The sequence below is a fragment of the Grampus griseus genome (genome assembly GCF_964374135.1).
Source record: "Grampus griseus genome assembly, chromosome: 4".
NCBI classification, from domain to species: Eukaryota; Metazoa; Chordata; class Mammalia; order Artiodactyla; family Delphinidae; genus Grampus; species Grampus griseus.
This window is the reverse complement of record NC_138997.1, coordinates 83,945,831-83,973,110: the sequence shown is the minus strand read 5'-3', so window position 1 is coordinate 83,973,110 and position 27,280 is coordinate 83,945,831. Positions and strand designations below refer to the sequence as shown.

Here is a 27,280-nt window from a genome sequence, read left to right as displayed (position 1 = left end):
AGATTGACTAAATATATAATTAAGTCAATCTACATATCCTATCTCCCTCAGAAACTCTTTTTAAAATGTAATTTATCATTGCCAGTAAAAATAAATTTTTCTCATTAGATGTTTGCTGTCTTGAGAGAATATTACAATAATCATTTTTCTAGTTCTTTAGCAGGAGAATAATTTTAATGGAGACATCACAATAAAATGTCTCATGAAAAAATAGAGTGCATTGAAAAAGTTAACATTAATAATTCTTAAAATGAGCAAACAATGGCAGAACTATCTTCTAAATGATCCAATGTGAGGAACACTTTTTATGTCTAAGTATTTTCAGACAACCGCATGATACCGTTTATGCTCTAAGTATTCATTGATTTAGAATGTACTTAATTTAATGGAAACAATAGGAATTTACTTTGAAAAAAATGATTAATCACAGCTACCTCTACATATGAAAAATAGCAAAACAAATATCTGTAAGATTATTCAGAACATAGACAAAATTTTACAATTATATAGCTTAAAAGCATTATAGTAATTCAATGGTCCCCTCGTTGTCCACTGCCCATAAAAGATGTCCCTTTCTTAGCCAATAAAAAATTCAAATTTTTTAGAACGCTTAATTGACAATTAAAGTTTACCGGGATATTAAAATATGTAATTAATCAATATCACTAGGTAATTTAATTAAGCCTATAATTAATACTTCTATGTTTATTAGAAATATAATTCTATAAAAGAAAAAAATCATAGCAAATAAAACTACATGCATTAACATATAGTAAAAAATATAAGGGCATTTTTATTTTTTTTTTATTTATTTATTTTTGGCTGTGTTGGGTCTTCGTTTATGTGCGAGGGCTTTCTCTAGCTGCTGCGAGTGGGCCACTCTCCATCACGGCGCGCGGGCCTCTCGCTATTGCGGCCTCTCTTGTTGCGGAGCACAAGCTCCAGACGCACAGGCTCAGTAGTTGTGGCTCACGGGCCCAGTTGCTCCGCAGCATGTGGGATCCTCCCAGACCAGGGCTCGGACCCATGTCCCCTGCATTGGCAGGCAGACTCTCAACCACTGCGCCACCAGGGAAGCCCAAGGGCATTTTTAAGAGAAATTTATTTTGCATCAACTTCAAGTGAGAGAGATTTTTTTGATTTCTAAATAACGTTTCTGTTCAATTCAGCTTTTAAAATTGACACATTTTAAATATCTAAATTATGCATTAGGGCTTCACTGTTAAGATTGATCAAAAAAATTTGAGCAGGGGGCTTCCCTGGTGGTGCAGTGGTTGAGAGCTGCTTATGGCTAGTTGGGCCAGAGTGGGGTATTATCAGGGAAGTCCCAGCAGCTGCTGAAACTATTCGTTCCTGGGATGCTCCCTGTCTCTCCCCTGCTCAGCACCAGCTGCCCATTTTCACTTTCAGTTGGTGGAGATGGGAACGTGCATTTGGATGAACTGACAAGCTTCAGGACCAGGTTTTCCCATTGGAGCATGCCCAGGCAGCCTCCTTCTATGGCCAGTTGAGTCTGATGTGCATCTGCCATTGAGAATCATTTGTGGGCACCAGGCACCATTTGGGTAAGGGGTGCTCTTTTGGGCCAGTTGGTTCTGACGTGCATATGCCATTGAGAGACACTTGTATTTAAGGGAGTGTCTGATTAGGGCCTCTACTGGTCAACCTGTGATGGCTGTGCATGTGTACTTTGTGTTCTGTGTTGTGACTAAGTTTTTAAAGTGAAGCTATGAGACCTCTAGTTTTGTCTGTTTATATGTCAGTGTACACATTATACATACGCCATGTCTCTACCCCTGGAAAATATCAAAATTGAACTTATAAAAGAGCCCTATTTAATTGACTTAAAAATAAGCACTTACAAACTAAACTCTAAAAAATATAGGGGGAACTAGACAGAATGAGTTTCACGTTTATGTGAACTGGGAAATATTCAATATTAAGTTAATACCTGGTATTAAAGTTAGTTTCTTGATCTAATTAATACAGACATGTCTTTAGAGTCATCACTATTAAATATAATACTTTTATTGTACTTAGGTTTAGTAGAAGTCAAATGAGATCTTTTTATTTCTGTTACAAATTTGTCAGCAAGAAAAATAATTTGGTATGATGAAATTCTTATAAGTAAATTGAATGCAAATGAGATAAGAGCTTTTGGGACAAAATAATATGGATACAGAAAGTGATGGAAGCTTTGAGTTTGGTAACAAATATAATGTTGCAAAAAAGAGCCAAAAAGCCTGATTGATTATTCCCCACGTGTTTTACTTTGTTTTTTGCCAAAACATTAAAAGCACAGAAACTAATATTATAGACACAAATTGTACACAGCACTCAAAATTAATGTGTATTTTTCCCCTGCTCCAGCCCCCATCAGATATTTCCAGGAAAAAAAAAAGTATGTATTGTTCCAGTGCATATTTCTATATATTGAATATATGTATAGCCATAAACTTTATGATGATACTTTTTATGAACATTTGTAATTCACATGAGTTCTGTCCTATTATCCTGCCTCATAGAAATTTGCTGTTTTCATTTAACATAATGAAAACACATCCATGTTGATACTTGTAGATCAAGGAATTTTTCTCTTTTTGCTCCACAGAATCTCATTATATGATTATGAGGAACTCTTCCTTTGATCATTTTTTTTTTTTATAAATTGCTTGTCATAATTTTACACTGATTAATTTTATACCCATTTTTATACTCATACGTCTTTTGCTTATTTGAACATTTAGAATGTCTTTTGTTTCACAAAATATTTATTTTTAATATGGTGAAATTTATCAGGTCTTTAATATACTTGCTTTTTGCTTTTTAAGATATATATCCATATACCAAGATAAGAAATTTTTCTCTAAGTTTTAACTGTTATCACGTTTATATAATTTTGAGTGATTTGATATCTAATATGTGCTTTTCATATATTTAGTTTTTCTAACTTTTGGAAAATTTACTAAGTAATCTTTTCTTGATTACTTATAAGGCTTCCTCTCTCAAATTAGAGCAAAATATATGTATATTTTGTCCTCCGACTCTGTAGTCTTGTCCACTAATCTATTTCCATAATTTTGTATAAAACTACTAGATTTTAATTAGTATATTTTATAATATGTCTTGATTTCTAGACAATGTGAAAAACTGCCTTCCATTCTTTGTGTTTCTCATAAGAGACTTAGCTTTGAATACCATTTGTTATAACACTATTGTGTTTTCTTTTGCTTCAAATGAAAATCTACTATGTCTTTCAATCATGGTTTTCAATTTTCTTTCAATTGTGTTTTGTGTAATTTTTGTTAGATTCATTCTTAAATATCTTTTAATTTTGTTGCTATTTTAAGTGATGTCTCTACAGTCTTACTTTATTTTGGAATAAGTTAATATTGTTTTTCTTGTATAACTACTTCCTTCTCCCATCCTTTTCTTCCTTCTTATCCTTGCACTATCTCTCTCTCCCTCTGTCTTTCTCTCATCTTATTGCCTCTGAGATTCAATAGTGTAGTGATGGTGGGCAAATTGTCTTGGTGGCAATATTCTTGTGATTGGGATCTCTCTTTTTTTCTTCCTACTTCACCTCACTCGACTCCATACCAAGAGAGTTTACTGTGTTTTAAGAGCTCATGTAATTATATTGGACTCATCTTGATAATCTATGCTCTTCTACCTATTTTAAGAGCCTTAACCTTAATCTCAACTGCAAATTTTTTTTTGCCATGTAAGGTAACATACTCACAGCTTCCAGTGATTAGGGCATTGACAGTTCTAAGGGGAATTCTGCCCACTGCACATAGCATAAGAGAGGGAATCATAGCTCTTGACTCACAATATAAGGTACAGAAGTTTATACTTGAATGTTTCATAAGAAGTTGATAAGGATATGAAAAAATAATGTTACAACACTTAAATAACACTACTGTGAAAGACACTGTTGAAAACATTTCATTTTTAAAAATTATAATTGTGTGAAGTATGATTGGTGTCCCAGTTTTATACGTGAGTAAACTGAGGCACAGAGTGTTAACATATACAGCACTAAAAAGGAAGAAAGAGAGAGAAGGAAAGAAGGAAGAAAGGAAGGGAGAAAGAAAGGAAGGGAGGGAGGATGAGGGAGGAAGGGAGAAAAAGAAAGAAAGAGAAAGAAAGAAAAAGAAGAAAGAAAGAAAAAAGAAAAAGAAAAAAGAGAAAGGAAGGAAAGAAGAAAAAGTTGGTTTTGATTTTGCTGAAAGAGATGACAAAAATAAATTGTTTCATAAACTGTATGGTTCAGCTCTTTAGTATTTGTCTACCTTCAAGAGACAATATGTCTCAAATTGATATAATTTCTCTAGCAAGGTTACACTTATAATCTCCAGTACTATTCATTTTCATCTATACTGGGTTGCAGACAATTCCCTTTCACCAATGACGCTTATCAATAAAACAGGCAGATGTGGAAGAAATTGCTGTCTTAAATTATAGGAAACTGTCATGAAGGATTATTTTTCACATGCATGAGTCCTCAAAAGGCTGTGCAAGATCATTCTGAGTGACAGGAGACATCCTATCAGACATCCTATCAGTATGAAATATCACAAAAGCTATGATAAAAACTTTATGCTACAGCAGACTACTGCACTTGAATTAGGTATACAGTGTATCAGAGGGGGGAAATATTATTTAAATATTATATAATTCTTGACTAAATACATTATTTTTAAAACATAAATTCATTACAAAAGTGGAAAATTAGCATAGGAATTTCTAAAGCAGTATCTTTTGAGAATGCAAAGCTAGTCTTTCTTGACTTATATTTTCCGATTTTTCTATCAATGATTCATAGTTGAATTTATTCCTTACAAAGGAATAAATATTAGATAGGAAATTCTCACCACACTTCTTGGTATATTGTATCTAATTTTTCCTTTAATGCTTTTTGGGTCAAAATTAAATTTAACCCTCTAGATGTTTATATGTTATTTAGAATGACTTCCTCTGTATGTTTGAATTCATTATATATCTGTCTTCCCATCCAAATAGTAAGTTCTTCGGGAATAAGTGTTTTATTATCATTTGCAAAGTGCTGGCACACAGGAGCCATTTAATACATGCTTGTTGGCTGACTGAATAAATCAATGGAAATTTATTACCTTCTGTATTATGAAGAGAAAATGAGACAGAATGAGCAGTTGAGTAGAACAATATTTGGATAAGAAGGTGTCCAAAAGGAAATGGTCAACATTGCTAAATCCTACAAAAATGATTAAGGAGAACAAAGACCAAGAGGATATAGCTGCCAGATTATAATGAGAAAGAGTGTGAAAGCAAGGTAAAGAGAGAGCAGTAGTAGGTGTAAAAAGCAAAATAATATATCTTGTCGAAAATAGAAGTAAAAAACTGGTTATAGATACAGTGCACAGCAAGGGCAAATAAGTTTGTTTGTGAGAGAGGGACTTAGGTTAATGCAAAAGGAAGGAAATAGTATATATGCAGTCAGCATGGAAATAAATAGAAAGAACTTGTTAAATTTACTTTTATGGCAATTCTGTGAAGTATTCTTATACTTTAATTATATTCTTTATAAAGTGGCATTCTCCTAATTGAATCAATAATTTTATAAAAATTGGCACTGCATATGTTTAAAAAGGAAGGAAAAAACATTTATAAATTAAATTTAGTGATCAATTTTTTGTTTGTTTATTATGCGTCATTTCACAAAGCAATTCAGATGGTCAGCCACAGCTAATAAGGACACATCATATTTCTCTTTACAAAATATTTTACATGAATGATATTTTGATCTAGTGAAAGGTTATCAATGTTAGAAGCAAGTAAAAGAAAACTATTTTGCAAACTGGAAGTCAGTTCAGGGCAGAAAATACATATGGAACATATACTTTTTGATTGCAGACTCTGTGCTAGGTAATATACTACAGAGGTGCCTAAGAATTACTGTCCGGGATAAGCATATACTTTAATGAGAGAGACAAATGAATAAATGGGTCCACTCCAATATAGGCATTAAAATAAAAGCATGTATGGTGTAATATGATGACAAAGAGGGGAAGGGCATTTTAGAGAAATTTTCTCGAGGTGTCGATAATTGATTGGAAGTGGGAGGAGATGAAGAATTACAGGATAGACCCTAGGTTACAGATTCATGTACCTGGGATAAATTTTTGCCATTAAATTAACAGATATATGCCATTAAATATATATATGAAGTTTAAGTGACATCATAATAAGTATTCAGTTATAATTTGAACTGTATAAGCTTAAGACATCTTTGAGACATACAGACCTGACTTATAAGCAGGTAAATAGATGAGTTAGAAATGCAGGTTGAGGGCTAAAGAGAGGCATTGGGAATCATTAGCATATTGATGGACTATTCAGTCAGGAGAGTAAATTAAAACAAAGAGAAAGAAAAAGAAGTACAGTGGACTAGTTTACAACTCCTTCGGAGATTCAGTGTTTAAGGATCAAGTATAAAAGTGGATACAAAGGACTGGGGATGAAAAATCAGACAAAATAGTGTCATTAAACTAGAAGGAACAAAGAGTTTAAAAACTGACCATTAAACAGTATTAGAGAGTCTCAGTAAAATATGCATGCAGGGATCCATGTTAGAAAAACAGCTTTAATAGAGTGGAAGAAATAGAAGCTGTGTTAATATATCTGAGGGTGGGAAATGTATAGTAAAGCAATGAGTGACTGGATAATTTTTACAATACTTGGCTGAGAGAGAAGTCAAAAATCCCAGAAAACCTAAAATAAAAATGTAGGGAGGCTATAAAGAGACAATTTAGACAAGAACCCCAAATGACTCATGTATATAATGGATGCACTGAATGAGTTGACTTTAATGGGGCACAAATAAGCAATGGCTTTATTTTTATTCTACTCCTGTGTTCAGTTAGGCTCTGCCAGTTCTCTCACATCTACTCTTTGATGATCTCAGTGAATCCCAGAGATTTCCTTTTATTTTTGTTTTGCAATTGGTCTAATTTTGGTGGTTGCTATTTATCTTAAGATATTATAAAGTCCTGTCCAATGCTCTGTCAAACTTTAATCTAACAGCAAATACAACAATTTATTTTATTCTGGGCTCACAGTAGAACTGTGACTTAGCATCCTTCCCAAGAGAAAGTATGGGAGCATGATTTATTCTTCTTTATATGCTTTCAGTCATCTTCCCTTCCCTACCCTGAAGCTTGTGTTTCTTACAGAGTTGTATGATGGGTGTAGTTAATAGAAAATGGGAAAAAGCATTTCATTTATGTGGTGTAAGTAGTAGTTCTTTTTGTGGATATTGACGCTCTTTGTGAACAGGAAATACAATTTCCTGTGTGATACAATTTGAGGGCTCATTCAGATAAGCCTGTAAGGTTCAGCAGATAATCAGCTAAGTCTCCTCTCTTCATAGTCATGGCAGACTTCACCAAGGAGCTGTCTCGCAGACCCTGTGCGAGGCTTGCTTGAGTTGCCAGTAGCAAGAACCCTGAGGGGTAGGATCACAAGAAGTCAACTTTCATGAAAATGCACTTCCCACATAAGGAATCTGTCTTTCTATGCCTTAATAAGTCCTCCCAAAAATGTAAATTGAAGAAGGGGATCCTAGAAACAGCAACATTTAAATGCCTGTGATAGAGCTCTTATTGAAGTCTAAATTAAAGTAGCGGCAGTCTTATAAGGATTTTACCTGTTTACATCATCCCTTAACCTTTCATCCCAACTTATAGAAGAGCCACTAGTGCGGGAATGGATGGAGGCGGTGAGAGAGAAGGAATAACGAGAAAGCAGCTTGTGCTTCTCTTCCTGATGCAGGTTCTTGAGCTTAAGATCAAGTTTCAAACTGGATTTGGAAGCTTTGAATTGGATGTGAGATTGATATCTTAAATTGAACTAGACTGAAAGTTTTAATGCTTGAGAATGTACTTAAATTATCAAATGAGACATTTAATAACAGAAAGTGACTAATAGGCTAAATACAGGATCAGACTGTTCAGTCAGTTAAAATCAGAGATCTCACTGGGTGTCAAGCTTTACTAAATAAATTCAAGGACATAGGCAAGCAAGAAGGTGCAGTGAAGCAGAAAGAGGTCAGGGAAACTGAGGCAGTTCCCCAGGCCCTCACCTTTCCGTGTCAGATATGCATCTCTGGCACAGGAGAGATGAGGTTCCTAATGAGTTTATAGAGTGCTTGCTTGCTTCACACAGCAAGAATTGCAATTATGACACACCTCCATTTTATATCAGAGATTGCATAGCTTACACAGAATTCTCCAGGGTATCAAGTCTCAGAGAACCTAAGTTCTACTTAGTACAGGTTATTCTTAGGCAGAGTCATCCTATGAAGCGCATTTTAATGATAAGTTCTCTTCCCCTCAGCAGATATCTTTTTTTTTTTTTCCTATTTACTTGAGAATACATTTACAAGGAAACTAGTCTGGTTGACCTGTTTTATGTATTTTTTCCTCTGGAGGTGCTCCCCCTGTTTAACAGAATGAATGACATTCAGATAAGCTATTTTAGTTTCTCAACTGGAAAGCTCTGGAATCTTCCCAAGATGTCATTAAAAGGAAAAAAAAAAAAACACATTAACAACATAGTGTTGAATGAATAACAAGGGCAGAATAGCAAAATGCCATTCACATATACTTAACATGTGTAGTATACACATAAAACAGCAGTATGCATTTTGCAAGGGCACATCGTTTTTCAAATATATACATATGTGTTTAAGTAAATGCCAATGGGGATCAGAGTATCCATGGATATAAAAGGAATACAATTAGTATTAAATATTATAACAAGAGGGACATTCTACTGATGGTGATAAAGTGCTTTACACTAATGAAAATGGTTACTCAATCTTTTATACCTGTGGTCTAAAAATAAATTTAGGGAGGAAGAGGAAGAGAACAATAGGATAGTCTATTCCAAAGTGTAGATGGTGAATCTGAGAACGGTTTTATTTTTGGAGTGTAGATATAATTGTTACTGTTTTGTTTTGTTTTCCTAAGGATGGGAAATATAATGACATGTTTAGAATGAGAGAAATGGACCAGTAGGGAAAGCAGTCACAGCGTAGAAAGTTTCTCAGAGAGCTAAAGTAGGTAAAAAGCTAATGATTGGACATATGAAAATGGAAACCCCAAAATTCTGATTTCAAATTCAGTATTTTTTGTAGCATATTTGTAATTTTGTCCATGAAAATGTAAAATCATTCAATCTATTAGATCCATGGAATTATCTCATGTTCAATCCTGATCTGTTTATAAAGTATCAATTTCTGTGTTTATTTTGACTTATTGTACAAGTTGAAATGTTTACTCAAATATGCTTTTAACATGTACATCAGGCTAATGTTATGACTATGCTGTGAAAACTCTGGAAAAGAGTATAGGTATATTGAAAAGTTGTATCATATTTAAGGCTAGACATCTTCAGCAAAAATTTACGTTCGAGTCACCATATTTCAAATTATTTTTATGATATGTACTGACTTTTACTCAATTATGGCACATATTTTTATTTTTATAGTTAACTCACTGTATACATTAGACATTTTACAAACAGTTAAACAGAATTATAAAACCAGTATTAATTATTGCATGTGCTTTAATTTCTTTTATATTACTTAGCAACTTAGAAATATTATGTCTTCTTAATTCAGTAAAGGCTTATTCTTGGTAGCATTTACTATTATGAAGGTGCATATTTCGATATTCTATGGTATGAGTAAGCCTATCTCCAGTGTCTAAACTCTCAGATATGAAATTTTATTTTTAAATGAAGACTATCCCATAAAATGTTCATATTTTTCCGTAACTACACTATAATAATCCCTATAATTTCACATTCAATCTGTAGTCATTTTTCATAAATATACAATAATTATAATAGAAAATTCATCTATAATCTCAAATATCTATACTGACTTAAATATAAATTCTAAATCCCTTCTTACAATAAAAATTGAGTGATTAATCTTCATATAGGCATAGTTCAACTCTGTACATGAATATACAGGTAAGACTATCATCATTCCTAGAAAAACCTACAAGTAATCTTATTGGTGACATCCAAACATGCTTTAAGAAATTCTCCTTTCTTAGTATGACAAACGTGGTATAAAGATGATGAGTTTACTACAATGTATATCTTTCCTTCCTTTCTTCCATCTTCTCTAGTTTTAGTTTTCTTTTTTTTTTTCATCATTAAAACTGCTAACTGCTTAATGAATGATCAGAAGCAATGATATAAGAAATGAAGAAAGCAATAATGGTCAGAGAAGAAAATTATTTTTAAAAAAGTAGCATCATGTAAAGTTACTTTATCACTGAACTGGACTTCTACTAAAAAAAAAAAAAAAAACAAGTGGGGGAAACAAAAGAGGTTTGATAAATGGATGCAATCAACTATAGATAAATGACCACAATGATCTGACTTGTTCACTTATGAGCTTCTGAGAAACAGTTAATCTCAATGAAGCCTGCTGGGTTTTTCTTTGCTTTTGGTCAGATCTTCATATAATTTATTCTTTCCTTGAACACAACTAGTAAAAGTGAACAAGAATACAAATTAACCATTTAATAAAGAGTTTCCGGAAACACACACACAGGTAACCACTTCTTTTTTTCCTCATTTTAATACAAGTATGTCATCATTATACTGTTTTCTATATTAATGATTTTATATTTCTGATGTAGCTCTGTTTCCCTATCTATCTATCTACCTACTTATCTAATAGAATTGCTGTCCATGTTATGAATATCTACTTTTAATCAAGTTTCTTTTATTATACTGCAGATAAATATTGCCATTTAAAATTACTTTCTCAAACTAGTTACTATTTCATCCACATTAGTTCATCTGCTACTTTCCTTTATTATTCACTCTTCCTGACTTTGTGCGAGTTTTACCGTTTAAAAAGGCTTTCCCTACTTTTTCTCCTCTTCACCTTTGTATTCATTACATTATTGAGCCTTCTCAAAAAACTTCTAGATTAAATGTACCTTACCATGATTATGCCTTTATTTTCTTTCTGTTTAGAATGTATGACCCATATAATTTATTACTTAGAATTATAGTATTTTAAATGTACTAATGCCAATCAAATGTGCTTATGTTGTTTAAAATATAGGTTTTAGGATTTTTGAAATCAAGGATCAACATTTCTGCCTTTTTCTATTAATTTTCTTTCTTCCCCCCGAATGCCTAGCCGACACCAAGAACACATTAAGGACATTCAATAATTGCTTGTTAAATGAAAGAAAGAATGAATATTTGAGAATTGCCTAGAAAACTGTGAGAGTATCCTTTTGACCTAAAAACATTATACTAGCATCTTCCAGGAATGCCAGAGTTAAGAATTACTAATATCAACAAAAATTTATTTTTTCTGGATAATGTTTTGTTTTCTGAGCAAAATCCTGATGTACTTTGAAAGTTAGGCCTGATGTTAACCTCAAGAGTATATGATAGATAGAGAACCAAGTTCATAGAACCAAGTTTGAACCCAGGAACCCAAACTACCCATTCTTATGTCAGACCATCCTTTTTTATTTTTGAGTTCTTAACTCCCTTAGCTTTATCCCCCTTTTCTGTGAAATTAAGGGTTTGAGTAGACAATCTTTAAGGCCGCTTCTAGTTCTAAACTCTTATACTTTATTAACCACAACTTGTTGCCTCAGTTGGCTCAGAGGTTCAGCTTAAACATCTACTGGGGACATTCTAGCTTTTAACACGGAGCAGAGATAAAGGAAAAGGAAAAGTGGGTAGGCGTGTTAACAAAAGCAAGCTGAGAACAAGAAAAGGTAAGGGCAATTAAAATTCCCAGAATAACCACATGGTAGTTTGTTTCAGTTCAATTTCTTTTCTGTTGTATTTTGTTGGCAAATATGGCCGTTAATGAAACATAAAGACCAAGCTTTATTTTAATAGTTTTCCCTCTCTTTTCTCTCAAGTCTCTCTGTCTCTCTTTTATATACCATAGCTCAATCTAATATTCCACCCTCTTTTCTTCCCCTCTCTAAAAGGAGGCAAACTATACTGACAGAAGAAAAGATTAAAATGTTGCTAAGTGGAATGGTCAAAAAATTTACAATTACCTGGACATTTTAAGAAAGATGAAATTAGTTGTTGATACAGATGACATGAATTACAGATAATTCATTTGTCCAATACTTAAGCCCTATATAGGCATCCTGGATCTTGGCAGGTGAAAGAGGTGTTTATATCTCAGGAAGCCATGAGAGTGTCTAGTGCCTAGGAGTATTAATTTTCTTCCTCTGACAAATATTTCCTCTGACAATAATGTTGTGAACTTTAGTTCAAATTATTTTCCTAACATTCATATACTCACTGCATTTTTTTTTGTTTTACTTCCAAAAAATATGAAAGTTGAATTGCTAAACAAAAGCAATGAGTTCCATTATACTTTTATATCAATGAGGGTCCAGTTAAGAGACAAAAAATACACTAGTAATTTAAACAAGGAATCTTTATTATAAAGAATCATTAACTTATACAAAGCCTTTCACTACTAAAAGAGATATAAGGAACTCTATGGAGTCCAGAATTTGCAAGTGCAAATAAACACGTTATACTATTACTAAGTTGAAGGATACTGGACAGTGAAAGAAACTGAGGACTTAGGAGAAGTTCCTCCACCCAAGGCTGAGATTTCAAACTCTTTGCAGAAGGCATGGCTAGAGAGACAAGCAGTTTTCCAGTGGCAACAAAGCTTTCTAGAGGATGCAGGCCAGTGCTGATCTACAGAAACGGTCTGCCATTGCCAGAGGAAGTGGGCAGATGTGAGCTGATCTGTAGAAGTAAGTTACGTGTTGGTGAGGCAGTTGCCTGAGGTCTCAGCTGGACCTTCTTTAGAAGCAACCTCATAAAGGATAGTCAGTTGCTTGATGATGGATGAAGTTCATCTGTAAAAGCAGCCAGCCAGGTAGGAAGAGCATGGCTTAAAAGTAAGGGCACAGCTCCTGTGAAAGACAGTGAGGCTAGAAACTGTCTATAAAGTCTCATGAAGTGAGAGCCACCAAGCCTCACCTCCTGCACTAGATAAAATATGGAGGCAGCACCCAACCTGAGGGAAGTGGCTTCTTGTCACTATCACCTCACTATGTCACTCCAGCACTCGTTATTGAAACAAAAGCCCAACAATGTACCAGCTAGAGAAACAGAAATACGTACAGGGTCCACAAAACTGGGAAAAAGAAGGTTGGGTTTGGAGCGGAGAGACTATAAATGATAGCTGGCCCAATCTTTTATCACTGAACACCTTGCCTTAAAAAAATTGAACTTATTATCCCTAGAGCTTACCGGAGAGGGAATCTAGATCAGTGCTTTATTCTACCATTTACTTTGCCATTTATTGTACCTTTTATGTTCCTCATTTAAAGTAATCTGGAGGCATGCTAGCATCATTTCAATACCAAAACATATGATGACAGTCTATTAGGTTGAAAGAAGAAACCTGTGTTTACTTGATTTCAACCAAATATTTTAATAAAATGCTTATTTTGGCAGGTTCAGGTACCTCACTAACCAATAAAATCTGTGCACGTATGCCTTTCTAAATTTCTTCCCCCAAATATATGTTTATATTAGTGGGGACGTGGGATTAGAAATAGGAAAAACATATGTACATATACATATAAAATATATATACATGTATACATATAATGAAAAAATCATTCCCAAATGTGATTTTAGCCTATATTTTGGTCTTATTCTCAAGAGATTAAAGTTAAAGACATTACTGATTATAGAATTTCAGATATTGTTCATTGCATGTATTCAGTTAAAAGAAGATTTATCAATGTCCAGAGACACTTGTTCACTCACTAATATTTCATAACTGGATAGTGGCAGATTGGTCTAGAACTAAAGTCTCATGCTTTAAATCTCAGTTCTTTCTTCATATTGTGTGCATTAGAAAGAGCTAATAATATGTACAAAGTTTACCATACCATCCTTTCAGAATTAAATAATACTGCCTCTCACCGGCAGGGATACAGTGACATAATAAAACATTACTTAAAGCTCCATGTTATGTACATTTTACTTCACATAAAATAGTTTATTTTAATCTAAGTAATATAAAATCTCTAGCTCAGATTTCTTTAAAAATTAGCAGAACATGTAACCTGATGAGGAAACATTTAAAGGGGACATAATATGTCAGGCCTATCTTCTAAAATTTAAGCCACTTCATTTTTCCTTTTTTTTTTAAACTTTCTTTGCTAAATATAGGTTATTTGATCTTATTTTCACATTCCCTTGAGATCTTAAGAAAATAATTTTTTCTTTTCTTTGGTTCATGAAGAAATGGCAGGAGAAAATTAAGACTGATAGCACAATACATCAGAGGCTCAAGAAATTACCTGAGATATCTCTGCACAGCTGTGTGACAAATGCCACTCACCTCCCTTGCCTCCTTTAAAATGTTTCTTTGTTTGATATAAATGATATAGTAGTCACTATGTAAGGACAGACTATGACCAGAAGTCAACTGCATTAATGTAGCAGACACTTTATTCCTAGGATATATGATTTACCTCTTCTAAAGAAAAAAAAAATTGCCATATTCTGGCATACTTTAATCTGTCAGATTTCTGGGTCAGATGACTTCCTTAAAGCGGATGGGAACAATTTATTCATAGGAAGCCAGTGTACTGGACTTTAAGGTAGGGTGATCCATTCATATTTTTAAAAGTTTTAAAGTTACATTCAGATAGGAAAACGGCCAGCGTAGAGTATAGGAAAGACATTTCAGGTACGAATGTTAGAAAAAATTTTCTTCAGAGAATGTTATACTTTCTCTCAAGAATAAGCATACTTAAATATGAATCAAATATATAACCCAACTACAGAGAAACATTATAAGATCATTGTCTGTTCCCTACCAAGGCAACACTTCCAGGCACTGTAAGTGATGTCAGGATCATATAGCACCAATAATCACACTCTTTGGTTAATGTGAATTGGAGACTTTGAAGCTGAGAAAATTAAATAGGGTATATTGATTTAGTATTTTTGAGCCTATATTCCCCAGAATTTAGAGGAAGAATGGAGCCCATAACTTTTATTTGGTGCTATTTTTGGTCAGTATTTTATACACACATGCACACACACACGCACATATATATATATATATATATGTATATGTATATGTATATGTATATGTATATATACAACCATAGTATTCCAGGAATTGTGCCAATACCACAAAGATTTATATAGAGAACTGTTCTGGTGTTAATACAATTGCCTATGAAAGGATCTTTAGGAAATGCTAGCTATAGGCAAAATACCATTTTTCCCCTTCTAATCCAAACAGGGTATTGGAACCTTCATATTTGAAGCATCGACACTTACCTAGATACAGACTCATTAAAAGTCATTCTTAGTTCTGTCAAAGCTGTCAACATAGCATCTTACTCAAGAAGTATTTTTTGATCACTCATAGTGTAACCTTAAACACTTCAACAGAAAGTTACAGAAATAAAGCCAATAAGTTTGATTCATTCAATGCAGAATGCATTTAATGAAGCACTGTGATCATAAACTCTAGCTATTATCTACCTCTTCAAGTGGGTGAAAACTAATACAACTTTCACCCAATATGTGCCAAACAAAAGGTGCAATGAAAACTGGCATTGAAGGGTATGAGCTTTCTGACAACAGTATTAGTCACATCTTACACACTGACCTTTTTAGTGGCAGGCATATTCAGTAAGCTGTTACAAGGAGTTGGCATTTTCAGATGTAATGAATCTCTTTAATGTCTGTCACCTGCTTAACAGGACTACCATCTCTTGACTGATGAGTTTCCAGTGATGTAAAAATCCACTCAACTGCTTTATGGATTTTGCCACTATTCAGAAGACACAGTGGCTATCTCAAAGAGTTAATAATGATATTATTTGCAGCCCCAAGACACAATTATCTGTAAGAAAACAGTGGAAAGAAGTGATGATTGACTAAGTTAAACTCTTTAGGTATAAGTGCCAAAGGAACATGGCTATTATTCAGAACAAGTGCTTCATGTGAATAAAACTTCATTCTCGGGGGGCTCCAAAAGTTCAGAGGCTAGCATGTCTAAATTAGGCTCTCTCTCCGTTCAATGTCAGTTCCTAATCCTGTTTTTGATTGAAAGGTATATGGCTTTCAGCGTTCATCTTTATTCTGATTTATCTTAATATGCTCAAATTCTTGAATTTAATGAAATGGATTAATGGTGGACAGTTGTGCTCTTCATTCCTCCTCTGGCTTATCTGAGCAACTATCCACAGTTTTCATTAAAACTTTTCTAAGTTGGAAATTAGGTTATAATATCTGACTGTATTATCTAACATACCTCAGTAGTAAGATGTGCTGTTTGTTAATTCATGTCCTTCTTTTGTATCAGTGCTTTAGCACAATATGGAATTAGTGAAACCTCAATGTGATACATCCTTTCGCTCACCATAATAAGTTGCTCTAGCACATACTTACTGCATGAGAGATTGTAAAGTGATTTATTTTTAAATTTCTTTACAATCACTCTTGGAAACCCAAAGATTAGGCATGTATGCACATGTATTTGTAGATAACTATAGCTCAGAAGTAAAATTTGAAAGAAAAATACTACAGGATCATTATATACACAAAAGAATGATTGCCAAGTCAGAACGTGGTTTTTTAACATATTTTAAATTTATCACCATGTGTAGCACTCAAGCTTTGTTCATTTCTCCCAACACTACAAAATAAATAACAGTATAGATATATTTTTAGATGGGGGTCTAGGAAGGATAATTAAAATGCAAAATTTACAATTTATTTATGATGAGAACAATCCACAGATCTTTATATACATCATAACTTTTCATGTTATTTTAACTATTCATGGTTCTTGTTACTTTGATCTATTGTTAATTTAACAAAAAAAATCTTAAGGCTTGAAGAGACCTTAAGGATTTTCATAGGGGCTAACAAGTATATTTCCTAGATGAGGACTTTGTGGTTAATAGAGGCTACACAGCTTGTCTACAACAAAAGGAAAGCAGCATGTGCAGGCCAAAGACTAGAACCCAGACCTTCAAACTTTCCACTATTTCTTTTCCTCTGCATTACATCCTTTTCTGTGGAATGGTATGGAAGATATATTATGTTATTCTTTAGTCACTATGCTAAAGACTGAATATGTATGCCCCCTCCCCACTGCCCAAGTTCATATGTTGAAACCTGATACCCAATGTGATGGTATTTAGAGATGGGACCTTTGATTAGGTCATTAGGTCCCATGTCAAAATACCATCACATTGAATGAGATCAAAAGACACTCTGAAGAGACTCTTACAAAAGAGATTCCAGAGAGTTCCCACTCCCCTGTTACCATGTGAGGACACAATGAAAAGACTGTGTATGAACCAAGAAGCTGGCTCTCACCAGGCATATCTGCTGGTACCTTGATCTTGGACTTGCCAGTCTCCAGAAGTATAAGAAATAAATTTATTTTGTTTAAAAGTTACCCAATCTATGATATTTTTGTTAGAGCAGCTGAAACAGACTAGAAATACACTATCAGACATTTAATTTTCATTTCGCTTATCTTGTTCTGTCCTATAAACCTAATATTTTTCTATTTACTGTGTACATATACAAACCTAACAAATGCTCTTAACTATTCCTCTCCTGATAAATGTGTTGACTGTGGGTTTGCATTCAGTAAGTCAATGGAATAATTTGTGTATCAATTAGTAATATTACCCTGGTCCCAACTTAATTCTGAGTCACAAAACCTTAACAGGAGATATAATAGGAAAATAGTTTTGTCACTATTGAAAATGTGTGTGATTTTTAGATTTTAAAATAGTATATATCTTTAAAAATATATCTTATGCTAAAGAAATTGCAGAAACTTAAAAACATAAATATGCTTAAAATGAGAAGAATTATAGGGCGATTGTCCTGGGGCACAGATGGAGGGAGCCACGGTTCGGCTGCTGTGTGGCAGCGCACTGTTAAGAAGAAACTTCCCAATTTGCCTGTCTTCCTGGAAAAATCCTCCTGATGTCTTAAAATCTTCCCAGCTTTGAGAAGCTGGACTCAAAGCAACAAATAATGGCCTACCCTATGCCCCTCTGCAAACATTTACAGATGAAGAGAGGATGATAAAGAGCACGGTTAAAAAATCTGTCCAGGAACAAATTGCTCCTTTGGTTTCAAAAATGGATGAAAATTCAAAAATGGAAAAATCAGTAATATGAGGATTATTTCAACAAGGGTTGATGGGTATTGAAATTGACAGAAAATATGGAGGAACAGGAGCTTCATTTTTTCCTCTATCCTAGTGATAGAGGAATTAGCCAAAGTTGATGCGTCTTTGGCTCTGGTATGTGACATCCAGAACACAGTCATTAGGAAAATATGGAACAGAAGAACAGAAGGCTATCTATTTGCCCAGGCTAGCTACGGAACAAATGGGAAGTTTCTGCCTTTCAGAGGCTGGAGCAGGTAGCGATTCATTTGCTTTGAAGACCAAACCTGATAAAAAGGGAAATTATTATGTCATCACTGGGTCAAAGATGTGGATTAGCAACGGCAAGGATGCCAAGCTCTTCATGGTGATAGAAAATGTAGACCTTACTCTTGGGTATACAGGAATTACCTGCTTCTTGGTAGATTGTCATACTGAGGGCCTTCATATAGGGAAACCAGAGAACAAAATGGGAAGTAGAGCTTCTTTTACTTGCCCATTAACATTTGAAAGTGTCAAGGTTTCAGAAGCCAATATCCTGGGACAAATTGGACATGGCTATAAGTAAACCATTGGGGGTCTTAATGAAAGTAGAATAGGAATGGCTGCACAGATGCTGGGACTGGCTCAAGGATGTTTTGACTACACTGTTCCATATATTAAAGAAAGGGAACAGTTTGGCAAAAGAATATTTGATTTTCAGGGATGCCAACACCAAGTGGCTCACATGGCCACCCAGCTAGAAGCTGCAAGATTACTCACATACAACGCTGGAAGGCTTTTAGAAACTGGAAGGCCATTCATTAAAGAATCATCTATGGCCAAGTACTATGCATCAGAGATTGAGGGCCTAATAACTGGCAAATGTATCAAGTGGATGGGAGGAGTAGGCTACACCAAAAATTACCCTGTGGAAAAATACTTCCGAGATGTGAAGATTGGTACAATATATGAAGGAACTTCAAACATCTAGCTGAACACCATCCCAAAGCGCATTGATTCGGAATACTGACAGCCATGGGAGTGGGACCCCTCCCTGGTGTCACTGGTGTAAAATTTTAAACTATTGTGTCTTGTTGGGGGCTGTGTTGAATGATTTTATTTAGGCCCTTCACCTTGGATCTGGAGGTAGACCTTTCCTGTTTCCTCTTTCCAATCTGCTTAACTTAGACGCAGAAGATCATTTTTAAAATTTGGAAAGAAATGCATCCATATTTTCTCCAAAACTATTATTAAAACTCTATATGCATTATCATTCTAGCTTCAGGGTATACAGAATTTCACTCTATTAGAATTTGGAAAAATAAAGACAATATAATTATTTCTTGCAGACATGGCTATTTTATATTCTTGTCATTGTGCATCAGTCAGAGAGATGTTTGTGCTAGTTGGCAATTCTATAGAAGAAATAGATTCAATTCTAAGTTACTAAACTAGGTGAAACTGATAAAAAATTATTTAGAAAAATCTAAAAGTTTTAGTTCTGAATATCTGAAAATGAGTGGATTATATAATCGAAGAAAACATTTCAACAAAGGAAAGCAATATAATTTGTTACTATAATTTACCAGTATGAAAGGTGCATTTCATTATGATTTCAGTAGATCATTTTAAAAACAAGTCTCTACATTAGTTTTCAAGAATGAAGTTTAAATAATTTGGTTTAATAATTAGAATATACTCAATATTATAATATTCATTTTATCAATGATACAGTATTTTTCCGTCTTTAAATTGAATACTGTTTTTGTCAAACTTAGTTATTGAGCCGTATCATGAATAGTAATTCAGAAATTATATTTTGGTTCAGTGATTCTCAAGGGGGGATGTCTTTTCCCCATAAAGGAGTGTATTAAAATCTTGTAAGGAATGAGGGATAGAAGGGAGCTGTAGAGTTCGAAAAGCATATTTGGTAATATAAAAAATGACGTTTCTGGGAAGGCAAAAATAAATCTGTTGTTTTACAGTCAAATTATGGAAAGGCAAAGCTCAGCAAATATACAGCTGGTGATGCCATTTCTTCAGTATCAGGGATTCTCAATCAGGAGAAGAGACCTTGTAGGGTAAAAATCCTCAGTCCCCTCAGGAGGGAGGAGGAGAGTGAAGGGTGTTTTATATTTTCTGGAAGGGAGCACGGGTTAGAGATGTTGGAAAATGTTTCAAGGCTCATAGAGTTGCTTAAAGTAATCACTGCTGTCAAAGGGGAAGCACTTTAATGAAAGAATAATGTTTATTAAGGAAACGACATTTTCAAAGTAATTTTGCTTTGCACATTCATGTTCATCGAATTGGATTAATTTCTATAATGGATACTGTAGTTAAATATTCAGAACTGTGTAAATACAATTGAGATAGGAATTACATTAAAATATTAGGAAGAAATACGGACAAATTTATTCCTTAGATTAAAAAAGATAAAGTCTACTTGATTTTCAGATAGGGAGCTGATGGAAGCCAGTCATTCAGTGTTTTAGAACAAAAAGACAGTAATGTGATAAGGAAAGTAGGAGATGGAGGAAATGCCCTAAAGGGGGGCTTGGACATCTTTAATTTCTGTGATTATGTGAGAGAGGTGGGCTTTTCAGATAATGGAATAGAAGCCAATGTTAGTAAAAGAATCCCAGCTTCCTCCTGTAGAGTTACAAACACGTGAAACTACAATAAGCCTCCTTCAGATTAGCAGCATGAGAGAGGCTCCCATGTACATCTAGACTGTGAATTTATAGTTCATATTAATACAGTTCTAATTGTGTGTATATTTTTTGTGCAGGTTCACAAATAACAGTTGAAAACTATGCATTGTAGTTAATATCTGTACCTGCCTTCTTCTATTAGTGAATTGTGTTATTGTACCATTTACCAAAGAGGATGTTGTGGGTTTCCCGCATAGTTCTTCCATTATAGCTTTTCTTAATAACCATGACTTTGGGGGTCTTGAGTTTGTGTCTAGTGGAGGACAAGCTTGTTTACCTCCTGAAGCTTGTCATTACTGTTTGTTAATTTGAGGACAGGGCTGTCATGGGGCTCAGAAGGAAGAGACTTGAACACAAGCAACAAGTTGTATTTGTGTGGTAGAGCTGGACTCAACCCAACTGCCAAGTTAGTATTGTTAGCATTTCACTTTACAACACAAAAATGAATCGGTGTCAAAGATTTTAGAATTATGGAAAGCTAAATCTATAAAGAGTTTAGAGAACCATCCAGCCAACTCTCTCATTTTAAGAGTGAATGATTCATATAGCCCAGAATACTTGCCCAAGGTCATCCATCCAGAGCCAAAGATAAGACAAGGATCCAAATGTACTAGCTCCCAATTCAGTGCTCTTCTTACTGTTTACTACTGTCTCTGTTCAACAAATTTTGGATTTCCTCCTTGTTATGTCTCAATACTCTTATTGATTTATTTTAAGTTTAACGGATAAAGAATTAACACTTCAGAAGTGTTAAGATTGATCAGTGTCATTACTTACATATTTTAATCACCTGCCAAACACACTGGCTCTGCTAGGATGTAACTGGTATGTCAAATGTAAAGATTATTGTGTGTGATCACTTGGTTTTATGATTATGATGTGTTTTAGTAAATGCACTAGTTATATCCTTGCTGATGTATTTTTGCTGATCTTTCTTTTTTTTTTATTAGCAAATCTCATTTTTAATTCCAATCACACATACCCATCATTTTGGCATTCAGTGCTACATATATATTTTACATAAAAATCCCATTTCTTGAAGAGGATGAACAAATCCTTACATGCCTCTTGTAATATCATTTTCCACTAAAAGTTTGATGTCTTTTAAAGAATATTATTTTCCACTTGTTAAAAAAAATAAATATCTTTCAAAGCACTTTAAAAATACAAAAATTTTACATGTGTTAAGATGTTATAATTTATGGGGTTAAATAAATGCAGTGTACTCTTCAAAAAAACACTTAAAAAAAAACTTTAAAACTATTATAAGGAGAGAGGGCATTTTATAACAGCAAAGTCAGAAATTCCCCATCACTCAGATAATTTAAATTTATCCTAGGCACATAATAATGCAGCTCAAAACAACCTTAACAAAAACAGCCAAAACTTCTACTATCCCCTCCCCCTTCACTCGTATGTCCTAACAACTAAACTTTAACAAAAGGAGGGAAGGAAAAAGATCACGATCTCACAGTCCCAGAATTTTCCATTTCCCCCAAACTTAAAAGCCAACAGTAGCTATAAAAAAGTGAGAAAGTGAGGGGTTCTATATGAAGTTACAGATTAAACTGAATGACAGATGTAAAAAATAAACTGAAAAGTTTAACAATGCTTAAAATGAAATCTGCTTATTACAAAGGACAGACTTTAAAAACGTTTAACATCATTTTAGCTTCATCCTTATGAAGCAACCAAGTTAAAACAATGAAAACAATGACTCATTATATTTTTCCTTATTAAACTCCTGATCATTGTTGACTCCCATCCATTTCTAGTATTCAAATAATGATCTAAACACAGCTCAGATAGAAATAATGTACTTACATTGGCACAACAGGAGACTTCCCAATATTTTATATTTGAAATAACCATTTTTAATAAGCCTATTAAGAATTTTAAAACTAATGTTCACATTTTCAATTCAACAAGTCTGTGGGTTAGTTTGCTTTTTGGTTTGTTTGTTGGTTTTGGGGTGGAGGCATCAATAAGCAGCTTTTTATAGAAGGACTGAAAGAATTAAATAGAAGGCACAGTAGCACTGTAAAGCTTTTTCAGATCATGGTAATCTTTTTGTGTGTATATATGGAACCCAAACTTTCTTTTTTGTTGTTAAAAATGTCTGATGAACAATCAGAAAATCCTTATTTGTCCTCTTTCCCTTTAGTTTTTCTGTATACCATCTCTCGAAAACTGGCCAGAATCTTGTTTTCTCTCTTTCGTCTCTCTTCTTGGTTAAAGGATGCAAGGGCTCTCTTCTCATCAGCACTATAGATCTGGTTCTCTTTTCGCAGTCGCACAGCCTCCATTCGGCGATGCCTGCTACCACTCATTACGTAACCCGAGCATTCAAATGATGCAATTTCTTCACTTGTCAAGCCAATTTCACCTCTTCGTGGGATACGTTTTCCAGCTTTTACATATTCAGCCATAGCTGCACCTTCACCAGGTAACAGAGCATGGCCATAGTTCAAAGGTTTATCATCTTGAGAGGCAAGTGTTTTGGGAGCCTCTGGACCAATCAAATCTGAGGGTTCTTCAGGCTTTGATCGATCCTTCCAGGGATTCTCCAGAAACTCTTCTTGGGACTCTTCAGAACATGAATCACTGGAATCTTTTCTGCTCTTCTTAGACTTATTTTTCTTATATTTCTTCAATCTGCGTTTCTTCTTCTTTTCCTTTTTCTTGGCTTTCTTTGCTCTCCTTTTTGTATCTTCATCACTGGAGTCTGTTTCTGAATCAGAGTCACTGTCACTATCATTAGAATACTTCTTGTGTTTTCTTTTAGATGACTTTTGCTTCCTCCTTTTCTTGGACCTTTCATTTGAATGACTAGACTTCTTCTTTTCTTCTTCTGAAGTAGAAGCTGAAGTGGTGCTTTTCTTTGGCTCTTCGTCCTCTACTGGTGTATGTTCATCGGAGTCTGGTTCTGGATTCTTTGGAGAAAGTCCCCATACTTCAGGAGCTCCTAATTCTCCAATCCTCTCTCTCTCACTTAATCTCTTCTGCCGCAAGCTGTCTTCCCTCTCCTTGTCCAGGAGGCTAGGCCATGGCTTGTCGCTCCCGCAGGGGCGTGAGTAGCCGCCATAATAGGCGGACGAGGAGGCAGAAGCGAAAGGGGCGCTCCGCGGTGCGGAGGGCCGCTCTCGAGAGCGTGACCGCGAGCGGGAGCGGTAGGATTGGTTTTGGGAGCCTTGGCTGAGGCCACTCAGTTGATGGCTAAGGCCATTCCGGTCCCCGGACCAAGAGCAAGAGTGCGAGCGAGAGCGGCGGCCCCGCGGGGAGCGAGAGGTTTTGCTAGGCTTAGGGCTCTTCGACGAACTGCGACACTTCCCCCCGGAGCCCGAGACCTCCCACTCCGGGCTGCGGGAGCCAGACACCGGATCCATAGCTGTTGCTGGGTCCCCGAAGCCGTGGGAGAAGGGGCCGCTCTCGCGAGCTGGGAGAATCTCCGTTGCCTTGGCTCCCAGGACCAGCAGCCGCGACACAAACCCGAGCCCGAGAAAACCTTGGAAACAGTTCCGAGTACGTCGGCAAATTCCTTCCCCGGACCTAGGCGGTCCTGCCAATGGGACGGGATGTGTGTATCCGTATCTGATCTTTCATAAAGTAAAACTTTTGTTGTAATGGTACATATCAGACTGTAATCAATGTTACAAAATCAGCATTCTATGGAGAATGAAAAAATAAAGCACTAACTGGAAAAAAAAAGAATTATAGAGCACTCCTGCTGCAGTATTTTATGACATATTTTGGAAAACCAGAAGCAGAGTCAGAATCAACTTTGAAGACTAAGAGAGAGAAAGCTTAGATTTTCAGAAGAACATATAGCCTACATCCTCCAATCCCCTCATTTTAATGCTAAAAATAAGGAAATAATCCTGATCCTAAATTGCTATGGTCATGATGCTGGACCCTGACATACATGCCAATCTTCCAAGAGTCAACAAAGTCAATAAAACTTCTTAAAGTGTTAAAAGTGTTCAAATATTTTAGACTTGGTCTGACATTGGTATACTTATTTTGAATTTGGCTTTGATAAATTCATATTAAGTTCAAAAGACAATTATTTAGTTAAGTGGTACAAAAGAAATCAACAATGATTAGTTTTTAAAAAGAAGGAAGGAAAACTGTTCTTTTGTTATTACATCTGAAATATATGGCAAATACGTAAGTCTGGTACTTTAATAACTTTCTACCCTGAGGTGAATTTCTTCACTTTCAATAGCACTTTACTACGTCATCTTTAAAATGAACATAAAATAGGGCTTCCCTGGTGGCGCAGTGGTTGGGAGTCCGCCTGCCGATGCAGGGGACGCGGGCTCGTGCCCCGGTCCGGGAGGATCCCGCGTGCCGCGGAGCGGCTGGGCCCGTGGGCCATGGCTGCTGGGCCTGCGTGTCCGGAGCCTGTGCTCCGCAGCGGGAGAGGCCACAGCAGTGAGAGGCCCGCGTACCACAAAAAAAAAAAAAAAAAAAAAAAAATGAACATAAAATAAAATAGAAAGCAAGTTTTACAGGAGATCACAACATATTCCCATGAGACTCCAAATCCACATAGGCTACTGAAACACCTAAAACAAGTACTAAGAAAATAGAGAAAAACAAAAGGCACTCCACAAGTAGGCGATGGTCTTGAACCAAACTGAAGCCCTCTGGGAGGCCTATACTAAAAATTAAATATTAAGCAATAATTTAAAATGAAGTTTGGCTTCATTTGATTCTGATGTATTATTTCAAGTTTATTCCTCTTTTTCTAAATTGAATGTTCTTGATTCTATCATTACAGCTAATTCAATTAGTAAACCTAAAGTCAGGTAGTAAAGAGATACATGTAAGGGATGTTAAGTAGAAAAAAAAAATTTGGTTGAATTGTTCATGGAAAAGCAGTATTAGTTGAAAGCCTTTTATTCTATGATGAAATTTGGTGGGCTTAAAATTAATCCTAGCAGAAATCTGTTTCCTACAGAGATCTCCTCAGAACCATATACCCAGTATATAAATCCTCAAGAGCAACATCTAATAATTCAATTTTAAAAAAACAAAAAACAGAACAAAGCAAAGCACAACACTGTAATATCTACTTTCAATCCAGCCATTATGGCCAAAAGAGGATGGGCCAGTTTTCCATCCTAAAATCAGCAAAATAGAAGGAAAGAAATATGAGTGTGTCTGTGTGTGAGTGTGTGATACAAACTTTGCACTGCAAAGATTGAAAGTTAAGCAACTCTAAACATAATTAAGAATTATATCTGCTATGATTCAAGTCATTTACACACCAACGGATATTCAGAAATCAATATTGGCAGTGCACAGACTTGAAACACATGAACAGACATGAGAAAAGAAGGAGCAAAACACCAACATCATCCCAAACAGTCCGCAGTAACCTCTGTCTAGGAGGAGTAAAAAAGAGACTGATAATCAACACTCAAAAACAATTGTAGTTATAATGGCTATATATGTAGCAATTTGATTAAATGTAGGTCTATATTATTCTTTATGAATATACAGAAAATTTTGAATTTTGTTGATTCAGAGGTCCTTTATTTTGGTATACTTTTCCATGATGCAAATATTTATAATAATTCAAATATTTAATTCTACACTTATCATATGAGTGAATAGATACATATTTATTTATATGATTTAGGTTTACCTTTCCTATCAAAAAGTAATCATCTTAAGGGAAAAAACTCTATTCATCTTGTTTTAGTACTTAGTAAAATGTCTGACATATATAGTATGTGTTAAGTGAATGTGAAATATTAATGGAATCCATTATATAATACAAGATTGTATAACATACTTATATCCATTTTATATAAATCATTACCTAATATGGAATCTGTTCTTTCACCTAATCAATTTTTTTCATAAATAAAAAGAAGTAAGCATCATCATTTTTGCAGGTTGTTGCCTGTACATTATCCATTTAAAGCATTGCATTTACTCGCTTAATCAGGCCATCCTCTGCACTAATAATCATAATAATCATTGTTGCATATTTATCATATTTTAATTTTCACACTGGTTTTAACAACTTCTAGTAAATCTATTCTAAATATCCCTTCTTTGGGAAAAAACATTCTTTAGTGTGCTACATTAGTGTTGGTACATTCACTTTCAAAATCTTGACATTTTAATAATGTTTTAAATACAACATCAGCACAGCAAACTTCCTAGCAAGAACAAATACTGCTGTTTCTACAAAGCAATTAAAATCAGTACTCAAAAACATGTTGCCACAAATATTTCTTTCACAGAATAAAAAAATAAATTATATTTTTGAAAGAAGCATTTAGAAAATTATTTCTATCCAAATTTGAACTTACATTTTAGT

The 27,280-nt window shown here is 34.7% G+C and overlaps 1 protein-coding gene and 1 pseudogene across 2 annotated transcripts; one reads left to right on the top strand and one right to left on the bottom strand.

Moving 5' to 3' along the window:
* Nucleotides 1-18,166: 18,166 nt before the first annotated feature.
* LOC309821698 (short/branched chain specific acyl-CoA dehydrogenase, mitochondrial-like) lies at nucleotides 18,167-19,262 on the top strand (annotated as a pseudogene). Its single transcript has one exon. The product of its transcript is annotated as a short/branched chain specific acyl-CoA dehydrogenase, mitochondrial-like (transcript).
* Nucleotides 19,263-23,037: 3,775 nt separating this feature from the next.
* Nucleotides 23,038-24,329, bottom strand: LOC309822071 (NF-kappa-B-activating protein-like; the record flags this gene model as incomplete). The annotated part of the gene is made up of 1 exon (XM_082653731.1): nucleotides 23,038-24,329. The coding sequence occupies one exon, from the start codon at nucleotides 24,327-24,329 to the stop codon at nucleotides 23,085-23,087; it is 1,245 nt and encodes a 414-aa protein (XP_082509857.1). The 3' UTR covers nucleotides 23,038-23,084.
* Nucleotides 24,330-27,280: the final 2,951 nt, after the last annotated feature.